Below are 24,243 nucleotides of genomic sequence, written 5' to 3'. Positions count from 1 at the left end.
TCCAGCGATGTTAGATCGGGTTCAAGTCCGGGCTCTGGCTGGGCCACGCAAGGACATTCAGAGACTTGTCCCGAAGCCACTCCTACATTGCCTTCTTGGCTGTGTTCTTAGGGTTGTTGTCCTGCTGGAAGGTGAACCTTCGCCCCGAGTCTGAGGTCCTAAGCGCTCTGGAGCAGGTTTTCATCAACGATCTCTCTGTACTTCGCTCCGTTCATCTTTCCCTCGATCCTGACTAGTCTCTCAGTCTCTGCCCCTGAAAAACAACCCCACAGCATGATGCTGCCACCACCATGCTTCACAGTAGGGATTGTGCCAGGTTTCCTCCAGACGTGACACTTGACATTCAGGCCAAAGAGTTCAATCTAGGATTCATCAGACCAGAGAATCTTGTTTCTCATGGTCTGAGTCCTTTAGGTGCCTTTTGATAAACTCCAAGCGGGCTGTCATGTGCCTTTTACAGAGGAGTGGCTTCTGTCTGGCCACTCTACCATAAAGGCCTGATTCGTGGAGTGATGGTTGTCCTTCTGAAAGGTTCTCCCATCTCCACAGAGGAACTCTGGAACTATGTCAGAGTAACCATCGGGTTCTTGGTCACCACCTTGACCTTAATATAGACAGGTGTGTGCCTTTCCAAATCATGTCCAATCAATTGAATTTACCACAGGTGGACTCCAATCAAGTTGTAAAAACATCTCAAGGATGATCAATGGAAACAGGATGCACCTGAGCTCCATTTCGAGTCTCACAGCAAAGGGTCTGAATATTATGTAATTGTCATATTTCAGTTTTTTACTTCTAAAAACCTTTTAGAACAAGGCTGTAATGTTTCAAAATGTGGAAAAAGTGAAGGGGTCTGAATACTTTCTGAATGCACTGTATCATTCTCTACGTTTGAGACTTTTCCCCATGAGACGGTCTGATGTGTGTGTGTACCAGCAGAAGAGGTGACCCTTGCCACAGTCAACTGCAGGGGAGGGCAGCAGGGGGAACCCCAGGTGGTTGACCCCCGGACCAGGTCTGGTCAGTCTGACCGCTCTCTCACACCGCACTGCCGGGCACCACCGGATAGATGGGTTGTTCTCCACGAACGCCTAGAGAGAAAAGATACACATATACGCGCAGGCAAGCACTCACACACACACACACACACACACACACACACACACACACACACACACACACACACACACACACACACACACACACACACACACACACACACACACACACACACACACACACACACACACACACACACACACACACACACACACACACACACACACACACACACGCGGACAGGGAGGAGAGATATCAGAGATAAGATGCTTTGAGAGCGACATTGTGTGTGTGTGTGTGTGTGTGTGTGTGTGTGTGTGTGTGTGTGTGTGTGTGTGTGTGTGTGTGTGTGTGTTTGTGTGTGTGTGTGTGCGTGTGTGTGCGTGTGTGTGCGTGCCTTGATGTCGAACTGCAGGTATCGTTTGTCCATCTCTCTGGAGACAACACTCTCTATAACCTGAACAGGCACCAGCTGGTAACAGTCGCAGGCAGGACAGAAGATGTTATGAGCCTCACCCTCCTGGATCTTCACATTCAGAAACCTGAAACAAATTACATTACATTCAATTCAATTCAATAATTATTGGATCCACAGTCAAGATTTAAATTGATATGGCTTGCTCTTGCCGTTTATACTGTGCATTCCTGCCTTCCAGATTGTGTGTATTGTGTGTAGAATTTCCCATGAGGATCCATCATGTTTAATTCAATTCAAACAGTGTAAGTGACGTACCCTTCCCAGCAGGCTCGGCAGAACTCATGACCACAGGACATGTCTATTGGGTCTTCAAACACTGAGATGGAACACAGGCAGATCCCGCACTGGAGGGAAAGAGACACCCCACACAGTCAGAGGTATACACTACATCACACACAAACACGCACATATGTGTTACGGATGTCATGTTGCTTGCTTAGCAAGTACCACTCCCAACCTCGATTCCGTTCATACCTGGCTGGAACTCGAGACCTCTACTTGTTACACACTCACACAGGCAGCCAGGGCTTGATGATTGGTTGGTTAGTAGAATCAGGTGTGCTCGTGCTGGGGTAGAACAAAAATGTGCAACCTGTACCAAAATGTCATGTGACTCACCGTAGTCCCTCCCTCCTCCCCTGGGGTGAGGCAGCTGTCAGTGAGGGAGGTGAGGGTTAGGGTGAGGGGGGAGCGAGGGGTGCGCGGGGAAGGCAGGGTGTCCCAGGCGTTGCACCCGCTGGGCGGGGGGGTGGGCATCAAGACCCCAGACCGCTGGCAGCACTCCTCAGAATCACTCATCCAGGCTTCCAAAAGCTTCTCCCTGTCCCAGTCTGTTACACACAGAGACAGAGAGGTTGGAGCGAGACACACACACACACACACCTTCAACAGCTCCTACATGTCCCAATTAGATACACAGAGACAGTTTACACACACACACACATGAAACACACACACATGAAACACACACACACACCGTGTGCTCTGAGCAGTGCCTCAGCGGTGAAGAGAGGAGCCTGTAGCATGTCAGCTGTCTCCACTATCAACATGTCCTTCAATCTCCTCAAGTCCTGCAGCTTCAAACCCTCATAGGGCTGGGGATGAGAGGGGAGGGAGATAGGGGAGAGATAAAGAGAGAGGGAGAGATTAAGAATTGAAAAAGCTAGGAAAAAATGTATCAAAAACGATAACAATATTCTGCAGCTGCTTGTCCCTCTGTGGCTACATTTCACAGCAAATGCATCTCTGATTTAAAGTGTGTGTATGTATGTGTGTGTGTGAGATTGATTTGATTTATTTCATTATTATAGTGTCTTGCATCTTCAAGATGACCAGCCCACGTTGGCTTACAAGACACTGTATCTGCAGTAGCAAAGACTTTTTCCACATTTTGTTGTGTTAATAAAAGATTGATTATATTGAGATTTTGTGTCACTGCCCTCCACACAATATCCCATAATGTCAAAGATGACGCAATCTCGATCGCACTCACCACTGCCCTTTCCCACCTGGACAAAAGGAACACCTATGTGAGAATGCTGTTCATTGACTTCAGCTCAGCGTTCAACACCATACTACCCACGAAGCTCATCACTAAGCTAAGGACCCTGGGACTAAACACCTCCCTCTGCAACTGGATCCTGGACTTCCTGACGGGCCGTCCCCAGGTAGTAAGGGTAGGCAACAACACGTCTGCTACGCTGATCCTCAACACTGGGTGCCTGCTTAGTCCCCTCCTGTACTCCCTGTTCACCCACGACTGTGTAGCCAAACACGACTCCAACACCATCATTAAGTTTGCTGAAGGCACAATATTGGTAGGCCTGATCACCGACAACGATGAGACGGCCCATAGGAAGGAGGTCAGAGACCTGGCAGTGTGGTGCAGGACAACGACCTCTCCCTCAATGTGAGCAAGACTAAGGAGCAGATCGTGGACTACAGGAAACGAACATGCCCCCATTCTCATCGACGGGGCTGTAGTGGAGCGGGTCGAGAGTTTCAAGTTCCTTGGTGTCCACATCACCAACAAACTATCATGGTCCAAACACACAAAGACAGTCGTGAAGAGGGCACGACAACACGTTTTCCCCCTCAGGAGACTGAAAAAATTTGGCATGCGTCCCCAGATCTTCAAAAAGTTATACAGCTGCACCATCGAGAGCATCCTGACCCGTTGCATCATTGCCTGGTATGGTAACTGCTCGGCATCTGACTGTAAGGCGCTACAGAGGGTAGTGCGTACGGCCCAGTACATCACTGGGGCCAAGTTTCCTGTCATCCAGGACCTCTATACTAGGCGGTGTCAGAGGAAAGCCCAAAAAATTGTTAAAGACTCCAGTCACCCAAGTCATAGACTGTTTTCTCTGCTACCACACGGCAAGCGGTACCAGAGCGCCAATTCTCGGACCAAAAGGCTCCTTAACAGCTTCTACCCCCAAGCCATAATATTGCTGAACAATGAATCAAATGGCCACCCAGACCATTTACATTGACCCCCCCCACCTCTCCATTTGTTTTGTACACTGCTGCTACTCGCTGTTTATTATCTATGCATAGTCACGTCACCCCTACCTACACGTACAAATTACCTCAACTAACCTGTACCCCCGCATACTGACTCGGTACCGGTACACCCTGTATATAGTCTCGTTATTGTTATTTTATTGTGTTACTTTTTATTATTTTTTACTTTATTTGATTTGATCAATATTTTCTTACCGCTTTCTTGAACTGCACTGTTGGTTAAGGGCTTATAAGTAAGCATTTCACTATAAGGTCTACACATGTTGTATTCGGAGCAGGTGACAAACGAAGTTGGATTTCATTTCATTTTGATATGAAATATGTTTTTAGAAATCTTTACAAATTAATTCAAAATGAAAAGCTGAAATGTCTTGAGTCAAAAACTACTCAACCCCTTTGTTATGGCAAGCCTAAATAAGTTCATGAGTAAAAATGTGCTTAACAAGTTACATAATTGTCACGTTCCTGACCTGGTTTCTGTTAGTTTTGTATGTGTTAGTTGGTCAGGACGTGAGTGTGGGTGGGCAGTCTATGTTTTCTGTTTCTATGTTGGTTTTGGGTGACCTGATATGGCTCTCAATTAGAGGCAGGTGTTTTTCATTTCCTCTGGTTGAGAGTCATATTAAGGTAGGTGTGTTCACACTGTTTGTTTGTGGGTGATTGTCTTCCGTGTCTGTGTCTGTGCACCACACGGGACTGTTTTCGGTTTGTTTGTACATCGTTCTTTTGTGTAGTCTATTTTCCCTGTTTGTGCATTCTTCGTGTTATTTGTAAGTTCGTATTGTTCAGGTCTGTCTACACATTCGTTTTGTTATTTTGTAGTTTATTCAAGTATAGTTCGTGTCATTGTTTCATCGTGTCTAATAAATCATTATGTATTCAACACCCGCTGCGTTTTGGTTCAATCCATGCTCCTCCTCATCCGAGGAGGAGGAATCTGACAACGATCGTTACAATAATAGGTTGCATGGATTCACTTTGTGTGCAATAATAGTGTTTAACATGATTTCTGAATGACTACCTCATCTCTGTACCCCACACATACAATTATCTGTTAGGTCCCTCAGTCGCGCAGTGAATTTCAACCACAAAGACCAGGGAGGTTTTCCAATGCCTTGCAAAGAAGGGCACCTATTGGTAGACATTGAATATCTCTTTGAGCATGGTGAAGTTATGAATTACACTTTGGAAGGAAACCGCTCTGGGATTTCACCATGAGGCCAACGGTGACTTTAAAACAGTTACAGAGTTTAATGGCTGTAACAGGCGAAAGCTGAGGATGGATCAACAACATTGTAGTTACTCCACAATACTAACCTAAATGGCAGAGTGAAAAGAAGGAAGCCTGTACAGAATACAAATATTCAAAAACATGCATCCTGTTTTCAATAAGGCACTAAAGTAAAACAAAAAAATTGGCAAAGAAATGTACTTTATGCCCTGAATACAAAGCATCATGTTTGGTGTGAATCGAACACAGCACATCACTGAGTACCACTCTTCATATTTTCAAGCATGGTGGTGGCTGCATCATGTTATGGGTATGATTGTCATCAGCAAGGACTCTGGAGTTTTTTAGGATGAAAAGAAACGGAATAAAGCTAAGCACAGGCAAAATCCTAGATGAAAACCTGATTCAGTCGGCACTGGGAGCCAAATTCACCTATCAGCAGGACAATAACCTAAAACACAAGGCCAAATATACACTGGAGTTGATTACCAAGATGACATTGAATGTTCCTGAGTGGCCTAGTTAAAGTTTTGACTGAAAATCTATTGCAAGACTTGAAAATGGCTGTCTAGCAATGATTAACAATCAACTTGACAGAGATTGAAGAATATTGTACAGTCCAGGTGTGCAAAGCTCTTAGAGACTTACCCAGAAAGACTCACAGCTGTAATTGCTGCCAAAGGTGATTCTAATGTATTGACTCTGTGTTGTGAATACTTATGTAAATTAAATATTGTGCCAACATTTAGAAAAACATGTTTTCACTTGTGTGTACATGGGTGAGAATTGTGTGTACATGGGTGAGAAAAAACATATATATTCAATAAATTTTGAATTCAGGCTGTAACACAACAAAATGTGGAATAAGTCAAGGGGTATGAATACTTTCTGAAGGCACTGTATATATGGTATATCGATTGTGTAAATTGTGTATCTATATATCTTGTCCATATATTCTGGTTCTGTATATTGTTTATTGTGGCAGCACCATTTCACAGAGTCAATACCTTATTATTTTATTTATTTACCTAAGTATTCAGACCTTTTGCTATGAGACTCGAAATTGAGCTCAGGTGCATCCTGTTTCCATTGATCATCCTTGAGATGTTTCTACAACTTGATTGGAGTCCACCTGTGGTAAATTCAATTGATTGGACATGATTTGGAAAGGCACACACCTGTCTATATTAAGGTCCCACAGTTGACAGTGCATGTCGGAGCAAAAACAAAGCCATGAGGTCGAAGGAATTGTCTGTAGAGCTCCGAGACAGGATTGTGTTCGAGGCACAGATCTGGGGAAGGGTACCAAGAAAGTTCTGCAGCATTGAAGGTTCCCAAGAACACAGTGGCCTCCATCCTTCTTAAATGGAAGAAGTTTAGAATCATCAAGACTCTTCCTAGAGCTGGCCGCCCAGCCAAACTGAGCAATCGGGAGAGAAGGGCCATGGTCAAGGAGGTGACCAAGAACCCGATGGTCACTCTGACAGAGCTCCAGAGTCCCTCTGTGGAGATGGGAGAAACTTCCAGAAGGACAACCATCTCTGCAGCACTCCACCAATCAGGTAAAGTGGCCAGACGGAGAGTGGCCCAGCCAGAGCCCGGACTTGAACCCGATCAAACATCTTTGGAGAGACTTGAAAATAGCTGTACAGCGACACTTCCCAGCCAACCTGACAGAGCTTGAGAGGATCTGCAGAGAAGAATGAGAAAAACTCCCCAAATACAGGTGTGCCAAGCTTGTAGCGTCATACCCACGAAGACTCGAGACTGTAATCTCTGCCAAAGGTGCTTCAACAAAGTACTGAGTAAAGCATCTGAATACTACTGAAAAAAAAACTATTTCATAAATTTAAGAATAAGGCTGTAACGTAACAACAATTGGAAAAAGTCAAGGGGTCTGAATACTTTCCGAATGCACTGTAAGTTCATACAAAAAAATGTAACATTTGATAAACAAAACCAAAAACTATTTTAATGATATAGCTTGTCTTGACGTATAGTCCATGCTTTGCAAAAGAAAATTGCACCCAGAAACACTTATTTTCTAAATAACCATTCCAGCCTCTCTTAGTCTCTAACCCAAAATAGTTCTGGTTTCAGTTGTTGCATTTTATCAAACAAGGTTACTCTCAAATCATCATATAAAGTACAGTACAATAAAAATTGCAGTTCATTCACAATCTCCCCTGAATCGCAAACAGTACATAGCTGCTCTTCTTCCATTATTGCATTAAACCTATCTTAATTGCCAGAGGAAGTATTCTGGTTCTCAACTGGGCACACAGTGACCTTTGGTTTCTTGTTAGGTGAGAGGTGACATAGGGTTCCTGTCACATTCGTTGCTTAAATAAGTGGACCAAAGCGCAGCGTGAGTAGAGTTCCACATATTTATTGAGGTGAAACTTCAAACAACAAATAAATAAACGAATGTGCAGTTCGTAGCGCACATAGCACTAAACACAAACAATATCCCACAACGCAGGTGGGAAAAGGAACACACTAAGTATGATCCCCAATTAGAGGCAACGATATTCAGCTGCCTCCAATTGGGAACCATACTCACCCACCAACATAGAACTAAAATAACTAGAAAACCACCCTAGTCACGCGCTGACCTATTACACCATAGAGAACCCCGAGGGCTCTCTATGGTCAGGGCGTGACAGTTCCAGATCATAGTTGTTTTTGATTTGGTTGTTCTGAGTCCTGGTTTAAGTCATATATCAGTTGTCCATTTTTCTTTGTAGCTAAGCTTTCACTTGTGTTTGATTATGTTGACATCGTAACTTCTTTCTAAATATGTGTTGTAGATCCACTTCCTTAAAAACGGAATTGAGTTCCTTTGTCCATGGGTAATTGAGTTCCTTTGTCCATGGGTAATTGAGTTCCTTTGTCCATGGGTAATTGTGTTCCTTTGTCCATGGGTAATTGTGTTCCTTTGTCCATGGGTAATTGTGTTCCTTTGTCCATGGGTAATTGAGTTCCTTTGTCCATGGGTAATTGAGTTCCTTTGTCCATGGGTAATCGTGTTCCTTTGTCCATGGGTAATTGTGTTCCTTTGTCCATGGGTAATTGTGTTCCTTTGTCCATGGGTAATGGAGTTCCTTTGTCCATGGGTAATTGTGTTCCTTTGTCCATGGGTAATTGAGTTCCTTTGTCCATGGGTAATTGAGTTCCTTTGTCCATGGGTAATTGAGTTCCTTTGTCCATGGGTAATGAAGTTCCTTTGTCAATGGGTAATTGTGTTTCTTTGTCCATGGGTAATTGTGTTCCTTTGTCTATGGGTAATTGAGTTCCTTTGTCCATGGGTAATTGAGTTCCTTTGTCCATGGGTAATTGAGTTCCTTTGTCCATGGTAATGGAGTTCCTTTGTCCATGGGTAATTGAGTTCCTTTGTCCATGGGTAATTGAGTTTCTTTGTACATGGGTAATTCTGTTCCTTTGTCCATGGGTAATTCTGTTCCTTTGTCCATGGGTAATGGAGTTCCTTTGTTTATAGGTACTTGTCTTCCTTTGTCCATGGGTAATTTAGTTTCTTTGTCCATGGGTAATTGAGTTCCTTTGTCCATGGGTAATTGAGTTCCTTTGTCCATGGGTAATTGAGTTCCTTTGTTAATGGGTAATTGTGTTCCTTTGTCCATGGGTAATGGTGTTCCTTTGTCCATGGGTAATTGAGTTAATTTGTCCATGGGGATTGAGTTCCTTTGTCCATGGGTAAATGAGTTCCTTTGTCCAACGGGAATTGTGTTCCTTTGTCCATGGGTAATTGTGTTCCTTTGTCCATGGGTAAATGAGTTCCTTTGTCCATGGGTAATTGAGTTCCTTTGTCCATGGGTAATTGAGTTCCTTTGTCCATGGGTTATTGAGTTCCTTTGTTCAACGGTAATTGTGTTCCTTTGTCCATGGGTAATTGAGTTCCTTTGTCCATGGGTAAATGAGTTCCTTTGTCCATGGGTAATTGAGTTCCTTTGTCCATGGGTAATTGTGTTCCTTTGTCCATGGGTTATTGAGTTCCTTTGTTCAACGGTAATTGTGTTCCTTTGTCCATGGGTAATTGAGTTCCTTTGTCCATGGGTAATTGAGTTCCTTTGTCCATGGGTAATCGTGTTCCTTTGTCCATGGGTTATTGAGTTCCTTTGTTCAACGGTAATTGTGTTCCTTTGTCCATGGGTAATTGAGTTCCTTTGTCCATGGGTAATTGAGTTCCTTTGTCCATGGGTAATCGTGTTCCTTTGTCCATGGGTAAATGAGTTCCTTTGTCCAACAGGAATTGTGTTCCTTTGTCCATGGGTAATTGAGTTCCTTTGTCCATGGGTAATAGTGTGTTTTATCCCAGTTAAAAACCTTTTTTCTTATCCTGTCCTCTGGCATGTCGATAAGGCGGTTCCATAACCTAATCATTTTACCCATGTCCTATTTCACAGTGCACCCAACCCATGTCTCCTTGAAAAGCAAGGCTTGGAGCAAACTTATGCACTCTAAGGAAATGTTGTATGACTCTAATTTGAATAAAGTTAGCTGTTTAGGATTATTTTGTGTGTGTGATGCAGCGTTCTGCATTCAGTGACGTAGTGCAGTTTCGCGGCAGCGGCTGCTCTGTGATGGTGGGCGTGTAACTCACCTCTTTGTGGCGCAGCGTGCTGCTGGGTGTCTGTGTCTCGGTGTGTGTGTGTTGTGAGAACACCATCATGGCTTCGAGGCGCAGGGCCAGGTGTGTGTGCTGTTGCCTCTCTGCGTGGTCACACGGGGTTAACTTCTCCTCGTCCTCCACAAACAGGTCTGACCCAGCCTGGACCAGGAGCTAACACACGCACGCACACACACACACACACACACACACACACACACACACACACACACACACACACACACACACACACACACACACACACACACACACACACACACACACACACACACACACACACACACACACACACACACACACACACACACACACACACACACACACACACAGGAGGAGAAGTGGGAGGCAAAGGGAAAGAGAGAGGGAGAGAGAAAGAGTTAAAAGATGAGAGAAGACACTCTATCTCTCTCTCTCTCTTACCTCTACACAGTCTCTCTCTCTCTTACCTCTACAAAGTCTCTCTCTCTCTGTCTCTCTTACCTCTACACCGTCTCTCTCTCTCTCTCTCTCTCTTACCTCTACAGTCTCTCTCTCTTACCTCTACACAGTTTCTCTCTCTCTCTTACCTCTACACAGTTTCTCTCTCTCTCTCTTACCTCTACAGTTTCTCTCTCTCTCTCTTACCTCTACACAGTTTCTCTCTCTCTCTTACCTCTACACAGTTTCTCTCTCTCTCTTACCTCTACACAGTTTCTCTCTCTCTCTCTTACCTCTACACAGTTTCTCTCTCTCTCTTACCTCTACACAGTTTCTCTCTCTCTCTCTCTTACCTCTACACAGTTTTTCTCTCTCTCTCTTACCTCTACACAGCTCTTCATGCCAGCAGCAGCAGCGTAGTGTAGACAGGTGCTGTTCCTGTTGTCTGTAGCGTTAATGTTAACCCTTTCATACTGTCCTCTGTCCAGCCTAGCCCCGGTCCAGCTCAGGATCATCTGGACACACACACACAATATTGTTAGCACTCTAATGTATTTGTGTGTGTGTTCTTTGTGTGTGTATTATTTGTGTGTGTCTGTGTATCTATACCTGTAGGCAGTCTGCCCTGCGTTGTTCGTCTCTCTGTGGTCTGGCCAGTCTGGGAGACAGTGCTCCCTCTGGCAGCAGCAGGATGTGCGCTCCCTGACACAACGCATGCAGACATGTCTCATTCTGCACGTTACGCTTGTTAGGGTTCCCTTCTTTACTGAAAAGGAACGACCTGGAGGGGGTCGGTGAGAGAGAGAGGTTTACCATCTTTACAGAAGAGGAACCGTCCTTTCATAGCATATTTTAAAAGCAGAGTGGACAGATGACGGACATTCCAGTTCCAAGTCAACATTATGCTGGGGCTGCAGTTCTCAGGTAGTTTATATTCAACATCTCTGTCTATCTACAGATCCATTTACTGATTACCTCCCCTTCATCATCTACTCCCTCTCTCCTCCTCTTCCTCCACCTCACGGCTCTCTCCTCTCCTCTCCCCATCCCCCTCTCCTCTTCCTCCACCTCACGGCTCTCTCCTCTCCTCTCCCCATCCCTCTCTCCTCTTCCTCCACCTCACGGCTCTCTCCTCTCCCTCTCCTCTTCCTCCACCTCACGGCTCTCTCCTCTCCCTCTCCACCCCCCTCTCCTCTTCCTCCACCTCACGGCTCTCTCCTCTCCTCTCCCCATCCCCCTCTCCTCTCCTCTCCCTCCCCACCCCCCTCTCCTCTTCCTCCACCTCAGGGCTCTCTACTCTCCCTCCCCATCCCCCTCTCCTCTTCCTCCACCTCACGGCTCTCTACTCTCCCTCCCCACCCCCCTCTCCTCTTCCTCCACCTCACGGCTCTCTACTCTCCCTCTCCACCCCCCTCTCCTCTTCCTCCACCTCACGGCTCTCTACTCTCCCTCCCCATCCCCCTCTCCTCTTCCTCCACCTCATGGCTCTCTACTCTCCCTCCACTTCACGGCTCTCTACTCTCCCTCCCCATCCCCCTCTCCTCTTCCTCCACCTCACGGCTCTCTACTCTCCCTCCACTTCACGGCTCTCTACTCTCCCTCCCCATCCCCCTCTCCTCTTCCTCCACCTCACGGCTCTCTCCTCTCCCTCTCCACCCCCCTCTCCTCTTCCTCCACCTCACGGCTCTCTCCTCTCCCTCTCCACCCCCCTCTCCTCTTCCTCCACCTCACGGCTCTCTCCTCTCCTCTCCCCATCCCCCTCTCCTCTCCTCTCCTCTCCCTCCCCACCCCCCTCTCCTCTTCCTCCACCTCAGGGCTCTCTACTCTCCCTCCCCATCCCCCTCTCCTCTTCCTCCACCTCACGGCTCTCTACTCTCCCTCCCCACCCCCCTCTCCTCTTCCTCCACCTCACGGCTCTCTACTCTCCCTCTCCACCCCCCTCTCCTCTTCCTCCACCTCACGGCTCTCTACTCTCCCTCCCCATCCCCCTCTCCTCTTCCTCCACCTCATGGCTCTCTACTCTCCCTCTCCACCCCCCTCTCCTCTTCCTCCACCTCACGGCTCTCTACTCTCCCTCTCCACCCCCCTCTCCTCTTCCTCCACCTCACGGCTCTCTACTCTCCCTCCCCATCCCCTCTCTCCTCTTCCTCCACCTCACGGCTCTCTACTCTCCCTCCCCATCCCCCTCGCCTCTTCCTCCACCTCACGGCTCTCTACTCTCCCTCCCCACCCCACCCCCCTCTCCTCTTCCTCCACCTCACGGCTCTCTACTCTCCCTCTCCACCCCCCTCTCCTCTTCCTCCACCTCACGGCTCTCTCCTCTCCTCTCCCCATCCCCCTCTCCTCTTCCTCCACCTCAGGGCTCTCTCCTCTCCCTCCCCACCCCCCTCTCCTCTTCCTCCACCTCACGGCTCTCTACTCTCCCTCTCCTCTTCCTCCACCTCACGGCTCTCTCCTCTCCTCTCCCCATCCCCCTCTCCTCTTCCTCCACCTCAGGGCTCTCTCCTCTCCTCTCCCCATCCCCCTCTCCTCTTCCTCCACCTCACGGCTCTCTACTCTCCCTCTCCTCTTCCTCCACCTCACGGCTCTCTCCTCTCCTCTCCCCATCCCCCTCTCCTCTTCCTCCACCTCAGGGCTCTCTCCTCTCCCTCCCCACCCCCCTCTCCTCTTCCTCCACCTCACGGCTCTCTCCTCTCCCTCCCCATCCCTCTCTCCTCTTCCTCCACCTCACGGCTCTCTACTCTCCCTCTCCACCCCCCTCTCCTCTTCCTCCATCTCAAGGCTCTCTACTCTCCCTCCCCATCCCCCTCTCCTCTTCCTCCACCTCAGGGCTCTCTCCTCTCCCTCCCCACCCCCCTCTCCTCTTTGTCCAGCTCACGGCTCTCTACTCTCCCTCCACTTCACGGCTCTCTACTCTCCCTCCCCATCCCCCTCTCCTCTTCCTCCACCTCACGGCTCTCTCCTCTCCCTCTCCACCCCCCTCTCCTCTTCCTCCACCTCACGGCTCTCTCCTCTCCTCTCCCCATCCCCCTCTCCTCTCCTCTCCTCTCCCTCCCCACCCCCCTCTCCTCTTCCTCCACCTCAGGGCTCTCTACTCTCCCTCCCCATCCCCCTCTCCTCTTCCTCCACCTCACGGCTCTCTACTCTCCCTCCCCACCCCCCTCTCCTCTTCCTCCACCTCACGGCTCTCTACTCTCCCTCTCCACCCCCCTCTCCTCTTCCTCCACCTCACGGCTCTCTACTCTCCCTCCCCATCCCCCTCTCCTCTTCCTCCACCTCATGGCTCTCTACTCTCCCTCTCCACCCCCCTCTCCTCTTCCTCCACCTCACGGCTCTCTACTCTCCCTCTCCACCCCCCTCTCCTCTTCCTCCACCTCACGGCTCTCTACTCTCCCTCCCCATCCCCCTCTCCTCTTCCTCCACCTCACGGCTCTCTACTCTCCCTCCCCATCCCCCTCGCCTCTTCCTCCACCTCACGGCTCTCTACTCTCCCTCCCCACCCCACCCCCCTCTCCTCTTCCTCCACCTCACGGCTCTCTACTCTCCCTCTCCACCCCCCTCTCCTCTTCCTCCACCTCACGGCTCTCTCCTCTCCTCTCCCCATCCCCCTCTCCTCTTCCTCCACCTCAGGGCTCTCTCCTCTCCCTCCCCACCCCCCTCTCCTCTTCCTCCACCTCACGGCTCTCTACTCTCCCTCTCCTCTTCCTCCACCTCACGGCTCTCTCCTCTCCTCTCCCCATCCCCCTCTCCTCTTCCTCCACCTCAGGGCTCTCTCCTCTCCCTCCCCACCCCCCTCTCCTCTTCCTCCACCTCACGGCTCTCTACTCTCCCTCTCCTCTTCCTCCACCTCACGGCTCTCTCCTCTCCTCTCCCCATCCCCCTCTCCTCTTCCTCCACCTCAGGGCTCTCTCCTCTCCCTCCCCACCCCCCTCTCCTCTTCCTCCACCTCACGGCTCTCTCCTCTCCCTCCCCATCCCTCTCTCCTCTTCCTCCACCTCACGGCTCTCTACTCTCCCTCTCCACCCCCCTCTCCTCTTCCTCCATCTCAAGGCTCTCTACTCTCCCTCCCCATCCCCCTCTCCTCTTCCTCCACCTCAGGGCTCTCTCCTCTCCTCTCCCCATCCCCCTCTCCTCTTCCTCCACCTCAGGGCTCTCTCCTCTCCCTCCCCACCCCCCTCTCCTCTTTGTCCAGCTCACGGCTCTCTACTCTCCCTCCACCTCACAGCTCTCTACTCTCCCTCCCCATCCCCCTCTCCTCTTCCTCCACCTCACGGCTCTCTACTCTCCCTCCCCACCCCCCTCTCCTCTTCCTCCACCTCACGGCTCTCTACTCTCCCTCTCCTCTGCTGAATCTGAGGGAAACAGCATTTATCACACAGCAATAACCACTGTAGCAATAATCGCATAATCTGACACACAGGCAGAAAGACAGACTGAAATACATTCTGCTAAGTACACATCAGATAAGCGCACACTTTGGTCAAGTGCACTCAAACAGATGGCTGAATGGAAGAGTAATTTGGTAGGCAGGAAGGTACCGAAATAGACCAGCAGTTAGCTAACTGGCCTTTAACACACACACACACACACAATTAGCTGGCCTTTTCAACCCGCTTCCTCTGACCCCTGTAATCACCCAGAGAGAGAAAAGAAGGAGGGGAGGATGAGTGAAAGGAAGATTTTTAAAAAATAGGCTCATTGACAACCTGTCATCTCCTCCCAGGGGTCAGACTGCTAACACACTGGAAGTCTCTCTTCTTCTCTCTCCCTTTCTCACTCCATCGCTCCCTGTATCCCTGGAACATATCTAAGGGGTGTTACCTGAGCAGGCGTGTCATGGCGTGCCTGCAGGTGTAGTGGAGGGGTGTGTTGTGTTGGTAGGTCTCTCCGTAAGACGCGTTGGGGTCCAGCCCCTCTCTGAACTGGCTGTTGCCCTCGTACAGTTGCCATGCCAACGCCTCGTCCCCGCTGACTAGAGCCTTCCGGAACTTAGTGGCTGTGTTCCCCATCACTGCCCTACAGGGGGCGTCGCACTGGAATCATTCAGCACAATTAATCATCTTCATCATTCAGAATTTATATATTTATATGTGTGTGTTAATAACATACAGTACCGGTCAAAAGTTTGGACACACCTACTCATTCAAGGGTCTTTCTTTATTTGTACTATTTTCTACATTGTAGAATAATTGTGAAGACATAAAAACTATGAAATAACACATATGGAATTATGTAGTAACCAAAAAGATGTGCGCCACAATTGATATGCCTGATTTAAGAGGACCTGGTGAAGCTCTACTTTAGAACAAGGAAATCCTTGTTCCTTTAGCACATAATAACCATATTATAAGTTGTCCCTGTCATGGTGCCTTTCGATTTCCTACAATTTTGTAGTCATTATTATTCCTTGTTTGTTATTATAGCTAAGATTCAACGGTGGTTATTGGTAAGAGTAGAGATGGGATTGGGAATGGCCAAGTCAAATCACTTTCAGGACACAAACTAAAAACGAATTGTATAGATGTTGTTGAGGCAACCACAAATGAGGACATTGTGCAATATTTAGATTCTAACTAATGTCTGAGTCTAAAGGAAATTAAGTTAATGTATATATAATTTGATATACAGAAGAATATACTTAACTGTCTTATGATTTATATTATCTTGTTTGATATTGTACATTTAATTGACTGGGAGGGCATCAGACACTTCTCTGAGGTGTGTGTGGGGATTCCACTCATCTCACTTCAGTCTCTCGTGGACCCCCTCTGCCCAAGTAGACCACCACCAGCCACTATATTTTAATTAAATTAAATTAAATAAGGTAATACAAACTGACCACAATACTTAAGTGACAGTCTGTCTCCAATACATGTACAATGACATAATTCACAGACTTTTGGTACATTAGTTGCAGCTTAAAAGCCCTAAAAACATAGCACCTCAAAGTAAAAGAAGTACTCTGCTTTACGTGACATTACAATAACCCATAATGACATCACAATACCACATAATGACAAAGCGAAAACAGGTTTTTAGACATTTTTGCACATCTATAAAATTTAAAAAAATGAAATATCACATAAATGCAGTACCAGTCAAAAGTTTGGACACACCTACTCATTCAAAGGTTTGTCTTTATTGTTTACTATTTTCTACATTGTAGAATAATAGTGAAGACATCTAAACTATAAAATAACACATATGAAATGATGTAGTAACCAAAAAAGTGTTAAACAAATCTAAATATATTTTAGATTCTTCAAAGTAGCCTTGATGACAGCTTTGCACACTCTTGGCATTCTCTCAACCAGCTTCACCTGGAATGCTATTCCAACAGTCTTGAAGGAGTTCCCACATATGCTGAGCACTTGTTATCTGCTTTTCCTTCACTCTGCAATCCAACTCATCCCAAACCATCTCATTTGGGTTGAGGCCGGGTGATTGTGGAGGCCAGGTCATCTGAGGCAGCACTCCTTCACTCTCCTTCTTGGTCAAATAACCCTTACACAGCCTAGACGTGTGTTGGGTCATTGTCTTGTTAAAAAACAAATTATAGTACCACTAAACGCAAACCAGATGGAATGGTGTATTGCTGAAGAATGCTGTGGTAGCCATGCTGATTAAGTGTGCCTTGAATTCTAAATAAATCACAGACAGTATCACTAACAAAGCAACCCCACACCATCATACCTCCTCCTCCATGCTTCACGGTGGAAACCACACATGCGGAGATCATCCGTTCACCTACTATGCGTCTTACGAAGACATGGCGGTTGGAAAGAAAAAAAACTCGAATTTGGACTCATCAGACCAAAGGACAGATTTCCACTGGTCTAATGTCCATTGCTCGTGTTTCTTGGCCCAAGCAAGTCTCTTCTTCTTATTGGTGTCCTTTAGTAGTGGTGTCTTTGCAGCAATTCGACCATGAAGGCCTGATTCATGCAGTCTCCTCTGAACAGTTGCTGTTGAAATGTGTCTGTTACTTGAACTCTGAAGCATTTATTTGGGCTGCAATTTCTGAGGCTGGTAACTCTAATGAACTTATCCTCTGCAGCAGAGGTAACTCTGGGTCTTCCTTTCCTGTGGTGGTACTAATGAGAGCCAGTTTCATCATAGCACTTGATGGTTTTTGCAACTGCACTTGAAGAAACTTTCAAAGTTATTGAAATGTTACAGATTGACTGACCTTCATGTCTTAAAGTAATGATGGACTGTCGCTTCTCTTTGCTTATTTGAGCTGTTCTTGCCATAATATGGACTTGCTATTTTACCAAATAGGGCTGGCTTCTATATACCACCCCTACCTTGTCACAACACAACTGATTGGCCGAAACGCATTAAGGAAAACAATTCCACAAATTAACTTTTAACAAGGCACACCAGTTAATTGAAATGCATTCCAGGTGACTACCTCATGAAGCTGGTTGAGAGAATGCCAAGAGTGTGCAAAGCTGTCATCAAGGCAAAGGGTGGCTACTTTGAAGAATCTCAAATATAAAATATATTTAGATTTGTTTAACACCTTTTTGGTTACTACATGATTCCATATGTGTTATTTCATATTTTTGATGTTGTCACTATTATTCTACAAGAAAATTGTAAAAATAAAGAAAAACCCTGGAATGAGTAGGTGTGTCCAAACTTTTGACTAGTACTGTATATGAAATAATACAATACATGCATGTAATAATTCATCATTAATTTGAATCTTTGATAATAATAAGCACTTACCTCCGCTATTCAGTCCTCACCTCCTCTTCCTCTCCTACTCCTCCTCTTCCTCTCCTACTCCTCCTCTTCCTCTCCTCCTCCACTCACAGCTCAGACATGGCCCATACCCTCACCCTGCAGAGAGAGGGGGAGAGAGAGAAAGAGAGAGAGAGGGTGGGGGGGTCAATTAATCAATCAACTAATCTATCCATCTATGAAACATCCAACATGACTAAGGTACTGATTAACTGAATAGGGCTAATATTAATTGCCACGCCAACTATTTAAGCTACAGTATCTGGATCCACAGACCCCATCATTTATAAACAGTCTCTGTGTTCCACCATTTTCTGCTCCAGTAAGTCTGCTGTAGACAGGGAGGGTGTGTATGTGTGTGTAGGTGGGGGGCTACTGATAGTTTATAGGTCACGCTGTCTGTTCTACTCTCAACTCCACACAGCTTCAGTTGCTTCCTGCACACTTCACCTCCCTCTCTCCCCTCACATCATTGCAGCATCCTCAAACCAATAATCACAGTTTTCCATTGACAAAAAATGATCAACCTTAACAACCACTGGCTTTTGGTGGCATGTTGTGTTTATAACAAACAGCTTGTGTTTATAACACATAGCTTCATAATACAAAATGTATCACACACAAAGTGTTTATAAGCGTATTATAATGAAGTTGGCTAAACACAATAAGTTGCCAGCCAGCTACTTACATTTTCACACCAGGGAGAAGTACCAAGAACAATACACAGTGTAAAAGTGTCAGACTCAAGACAAAGAGAAGTTAGCTGGCTAGTGCACAGAGTCTGTCACCCTGACTTCTCTAACGTACTGTAGCTAGCTATATCGTCATCTGTCCATGCGGCCACCTGTCATGTAGCCTAAGGCTATACCATTAACTTTGGCTGGTTGCTTTATTTGGTGCTGTCTGGCTCTTTCACCAGGTCAGTATGGACAGACTTGCTCACTTGTTCGCTAGCTACGACCTAGCCATTCATGACTAGCTAACAATAATAGCTAGTCATAGCTACATGGCTAGCTGCCACCGTTCTGCTAGCTAGCTACATCTGGCTGACGTGAATGTCTGTAGTGTAGTTAAACGCGATGCCAAGTTATGCTGGTTCAAGCTGATGCTAGGGCTGTGGTTAATTTTAACAGCTAGTGTCTGTCTTGGTGGGCCTCAATTCAGCCTTGTCAAATCATTATAATTATAGCTACTTAGCTACAACTGGCTAACAGCTAGCTAGCTAATGACAGCAGTGGCAGCATCTAGCTGATAGCTAACACCCATCATTAGCTACTTACAACATCGATTCACTTGGTCATCAGTTGGACATACAAACATTCATAATACCGTTATTTCATAATTTTCCTTCTCGACTCCCCACCATCATCTCCTTCTTTCTTTCTCTCTCCAATCTCAGTTCTTCTCAGTGATGATGCGAGATGCTGCTGTTTCTGTTGTTGCTGGCAGGAAAAGGCATCATACGCATGAGCAGCACAAGCTGTCACTGGCCATTTACACCTGATTGTTCAATAAATGTCTCTGTCTCCTTGTCTTCCTTTATCAGAGATGGTTAGAAAAGTTGTTTAAAAAAATGCCTCAAACTTGTCCAAATCATTCAAATTTGCAAACTGTAGAAGTAAAAAAACACTCAAAGCACATGAAAGTCTTCTGATTTTGTTTATTACACATAATACATGTTTATTACACAACTCTAAAGTCCATAGCACAACATTATAGACAGTGCTGTTTTTAATATTTTTACAACGAATTCTAGACAACATTAGACTATGTGCCGCCCCCCAGTCTGCAGGCTTCACACAGGGCTTTCTCATGGGGCCTCTTCCACACTTTATCTGATCCTTCTGACCCTTCCTCTTCCTCCTCCTACTCCTCTACCCCCTCCTCTCCGTAGCAGTTCTTCCTAATCTTTCCAAACAGCCGGAGCAGTGCCTCTTCCAACTCATTCTTTGAAAAGCCTGGAAGTTCAAACACTTCACAGCACCGTCTGCATGCCTGGCCGAAAGGCCGCATCAGGACTGTTCCCCGGCCTGTCTCATCCCACAGCCGATAACGGAACACTACCACCACCCGTGCTGATGGCCATGTCTTAGAACACTCACCACACTGGAACCTGAGGGAGAGAGTTCGAGGGGGAGAGACAAGAGATGGAGGGAGCATTACAATGAGAGCATATCTCCATCATGTCCAAGTTAACAGAAGGATTTGAAGACAAGTGGTTTGTTTTCACATTGTGGTGCTGCAGTGCCAATCTTCTAAATCTGTGAGCTGCTGAGCTCTTTGTGGAGCCAAGTCGGGCAAATCCATTGAGATTGATAGAGGGCTCATCTTTGTACCTGTGCTAGAGTTGTCGGATTGTCTGTTAGTCATTTCTGAACTTTTCGCTCTCAGCGTTTAGAGCACACACTGGATGCTCTGGACGAGGAGTAGGGTTCAACCGAGCGTTCTGACCTCACAACCGCAGTCAAACCCCCAAGCTAACTAGCAAAATGTGGCTACCTTGCTAGCTACTTCCAGACACAAATGAGAGAACACTCACACTGGCCACACTCGCCCTAGCAGAGCTGGTTAAGCTTTCATGTTATCTAGAGCATTAGTGACTGTAACTGTGCTGCTGGTGTAACGGATGTGAAATGGCTAGCTAGTTAGCGGGTACGCGCTAGTAGCATTTCAATCAGTTACGTCACTTGCTCTGAGACATTAAGTAGGGTTGCCCCTTGCTCTGCAAGAGCCGCGGCCTTTGTGGAGCGATGGTTAACGATGCTTCGTGGGCAACCGTTGTTGATGTGTGCAGAAGGTCCCTGGTTCGCGCCCGAGGTCGGGGCGAGGGGACGGTTTAAAGTGATACTGTGACATTGATGCTGTTGACCCGGATCACTGGTTGCTGCGGAAAAGGAGGAGGTTGAAAGGGGGGTGAGTGTAACGGATGTGAAATGGCTAGCTAGTTAGCGGGTACGCGCTAGTAGCATTTCAATCAGTTACGTCACTTGCTCTGAGACATTAAGTAGGGTTGCCCCTTGCTCTGCAAGGGCCGCGGCTTTTGTGGAGCGATGGGTAACGACGCTTCGTGGGTGACTGTTGTTGATGTGTGCAGAGGGTCCCTGGTTCGCGCCCGAGGTCGGGGCGAGGGGACGGTACTAAAGTTATACTGTTACACTGGCAACAATTTAATTATGTTTTTTTGCTGATGTTTAATGACACCGGTCATATTCAGGTGTTGCGCTTCCTAAATTCATCAATTATTCTGCGCTCTGGTACATTCAGACCAGAGTGCTCTGAAATCGGAGTAGATAGCCAGTGTGAATTTACAAACGCACCAGAGCCGCCATGAGCAGAGTGCATGCAGAGCTAGCTGCCTGCGCGGAGGGAGCGAGTGACAGACATAGAGGAGCAGCTAATGGAATGACTAATGGAGGAAGTTATCTCTGTGTTTCGGGCAGGGCCGGGCTTTAAATTTGGCAAAAGCAATCGGAACTGGGTAGGGCAGGGCCTGAATGTCACAGGCACGGGTAGGGATTGGGCTTAAAATTCATGCACGTGCAGGGCTCTACAACAGGGTCACCAGAAGGGATCAGCCAATGAAGTTGGAAGTCCCACCCAGTTGACTAGATTAAAATTAGGGAAGCCCTCAATGGCGCTGCCCATGCTAATATAGCCTTTTGGCCACTAGAGGCCTCTATCATTCTCTATGGGCAAATCACAGGCCTATACATAAAAAGCATAAATACAATTATAGTAAGGGAAAAACGTACTGTCCGTAGGCACAGTGGCTGTACACCCGCCATCTTCTCCTCCTCTCCTCCTTGGTGAGTGTTTCTGTCAGGCCGTAGTTCAAGTGGAAGGCCCACTGGTCACTGCTGCCCAGCTCATCATCCAACATCTCCTCAAAACACTCTGACCATAGGGTGGGCATCCAGTCTGCACAACACACACACAAACACACATAACAGTATAACTTTAGTACGTCGCCTCGCCCCGATCTCGGGCGCGAACCAGGGACCCTCTGCACACACATCAACAACGGTCACCCACGAAGCGTCGTTACCCATCGCTCCACAAAAGCCGCGGCCCTTGCAGAGCAAGGGGAAACACTACTTCTAGGTTTCAGAGCAAGTGACGTAACTGATTGAAACGCTATTGCGCGTACCCGCTAACTAGCTAGCCATTTCACATCCGTTACACACACACACACACACACACACACACACACACACACACACACACACACAGAGATCAGGACTGGTCAGAAAGTGCAGATGGGGCCTATTAAAGAACTTTCCAGATGAATGCACATACATTTGCCTAGGCCTACTGCCATTATGTAAATAAACAAACAAAAACTATACGAAAACTATACCGGATAAAATAAACAAAATAACTTAAAAGTATTCATTGCCTACAGTACCTGTATTCATGGTCCTCAATTTTGGAGAACAAATGCTAAAGAATGTTGAAGAACAAATTAACAAAATGCTGTTGGTGTTGTTATATTGCTCGGTATGAGCTGGGAATATTTATATGGTCCCGGGTGCTATGGCCTTGACGTTGGGATTTGGAAACTGAAATGTAACGTCTACTTTCGCTGAGGATGTGTATGCGGTCCGGCGTACTATTGCCCTGACGTTGCGATTTGGAAACCGAAACTCGCCGTCTACTTTCACGTTTTGCTGGCCAAGTTCTTGGCATGCTGCCCACTGTACCCTGTCTCCCATTGTCACTGAGCGCAACTGAAGACCAGCACTCTAGAGACAATATTTTTTACAAACCCCAGAAACTGAACTGTTACATAAATAGAGCCATGACTATATGGAACACTATTCCACATCAAGTAACTGATGCAAGCAGTAAATTTAGATTTAAAAAAACATTAAAAACACACCTTATGGATCAGCAGGGACTGTGAAGCAACACAAACATAGGCGCAGACACATGCATACACACACAATAACATACGCACTATACACACATATACACATGGATTTAGTACTGTTTTTAAAATGGTATAAACTGCCTTAATTTTGCTGGACCCCAGGAAGATGGTGATCCATAATAAAAACAAATACATGCAAAGGCTCTGTCCCATTCTGTCATGTTCACTGACAGTTAGGCCATCAAGACAAGCATGATCCTGACCACTGCCATTTTTTATCAGTTGAACATTTGCTGGATACAGATAATTGTAGTCCCAACATAAAATTATTATAATAAAACAAGGCTCCTAGATGATAAAGTAATCTCTAAGTAGACGTGACTGTTGGTTTAGTGTGTTACTCAAATAATTTCTGGGTAACAATAAAGTTACTATAATGTTTCAGTTACAATGGTCAAGAAACAACTGTAACTTGTCTGTGAACCATGGTGTGCTTTTATATACACTGAACTAACAAATAAATGCAACAGGCAACAATTTCAAAGACTTTACTGAGTTACAGTTCATATAAGGAAATCAGTCAATTAAATTCATTATGGCCTAATCTATGGATTTCACATGACTGGGAATACAGATATGCATTTGTTGGTCATAGATACCTTAAAAAAGGGGGTGTGGATTCAGATAACCAGTCAGTATCTGGTCTGATCACCAGACTTGGCGGGAACTGGAGCAAGCTTTCGTACACGTCGATCCAGGGCATCCCAAACATGCTGACATGTCTGGTGAGTATGCAGGCCATGGAAGAACTGGGATATTTTCAGCTTCCAAGAATTGTGTCCAGATCCTTGCGACATGGAGCCGTGCATTATCATGCTGAAACATGAGGTGATGGTGGCGGATGAATGGCACAACAGTGGGCCTAAGGCTCTCGTCAAAGTATCTCTGTGTATTCCAATTGCCATTGATAAAATACAATTGTGTTCGTTGTTCGTAGCTTATGCCTGCCCATATCATAACCCCACCGCCACCATGGGGCACGAATGTAGCAGTTGTGAGGTCGATTGGACATACTGCCAAATTGTCTAAAACGGCTTTGGAGGAGGCTTATGGTAGAGAAATTAACATGAAATTCTCTGGCAACAGCTCTGGTGGAAATCCCTGCAGTCAGCATACCAATTGCATCTGTGGTATAGTGTTGTGTGACAAAACTGCACATTTTACGGTGGCCTTTTATTGTCCCCAGCACAATGTTTTTATTGTCC

General features: G+C 46.5%; 2 protein-coding genes across 3 annotated transcripts in view; both read right to left on the bottom strand.

Annotated features, from left to right (window-relative positions):
• Nucleotides 1–19,572, bottom strand: part of LOC129819903 (ankyrin repeat and IBR domain-containing protein 1-like) — a 28,276-nt gene extending 8,704 nt beyond the window's left edge. The window contains exons 1-12 of one of the 2 annotated variants that reach the window (XM_055876592.1): nt 19,438–19,572; nt 18,094–18,207; nt 16,003–16,153; nt 15,181–15,392; nt 10,969–11,140; nt 10,743–10,874; nt 9,916–10,095; nt 2,514–2,631; nt 2,156–2,367; nt 1,793–1,881; nt 1,457–1,601; nt 934–1,091 (exon numbers count right to left, since the gene is read on the bottom strand). In XM_055876592.1, coding sequence (XP_055732567.1) covers nt 934–1,091; nt 1,457–1,601; nt 1,793–1,881; nt 2,156–2,367; nt 2,514–2,631; nt 9,916–10,095; nt 10,743–10,874; nt 10,969–11,140; nt 15,181–15,392; nt 16,003–16,041 — 1,457 coding nt within the window. In that variant the 5' untranslated portion in view covers nt 16,042–16,153; nt 18,094–18,207; nt 19,438–19,572. The remainder of the gene's footprint in view (nt 1–933; nt 1,092–1,456; nt 1,602–1,792; nt 1,882–2,155; nt 2,368–2,513; nt 2,632–9,915; nt 10,096–10,742; nt 10,875–10,968; nt 11,141–15,180; nt 15,393–16,002; nt 16,154–18,093; nt 18,208–19,437) is intronic. The other variant, XM_055876593.1, reaches the window with a different exon arrangement.
• A 181-nt stretch (nt 19,573–19,753) lies between these two features.
• Nucleotides 19,754–22,677, bottom strand: LOC129820373 (receptor-transporting protein 3-like). The gene is made up of 3 exons (XM_055877440.1): nt 22,514–22,677; nt 21,861–22,026; nt 19,754–20,221 (listed from the first exon to the last, which is right to left on the bottom strand). Exons 1-3 carry the CDS (start codon nt 22,521–22,523, stop codon nt 19,975–19,977), a joined length of 423 nt encoding a protein of 140 aa, XP_055733415.1. The 5' UTR covers nt 22,524–22,677; the 3' UTR covers nt 19,754–19,974.
• Nucleotides 22,678–24,243: the final 1,566 nt, after the last annotated feature.

This window comes from Salvelinus fontinalis, chromosome 22, assembly GCF_029448725.1.
Source record: "Salvelinus fontinalis isolate EN_2023a chromosome 22, ASM2944872v1, whole genome shotgun sequence".
Lineage (NCBI taxonomy): Eukaryota > Metazoa > Chordata > Actinopteri > Salmoniformes > Salmonidae > Salvelinus > Salvelinus fontinalis.
Note: the sequence above shows the minus strand (reverse complement) of the source record. Positions and strands in the feature narration are given on the sequence as shown.

What these genes read in the sequence shown, in the direction of transcription:
- LOC129820373 (XM_055877440.1), bottom strand. An exon ending in AGCCACTGTGCCTACGGACA is followed by an intron (nt 20,222 to 21,860) that starts GTACGTTTTTCC and finishes TCTCTCCCTCAG; the next exon opens with GTTCCAGTGTGGTGAGTGTT.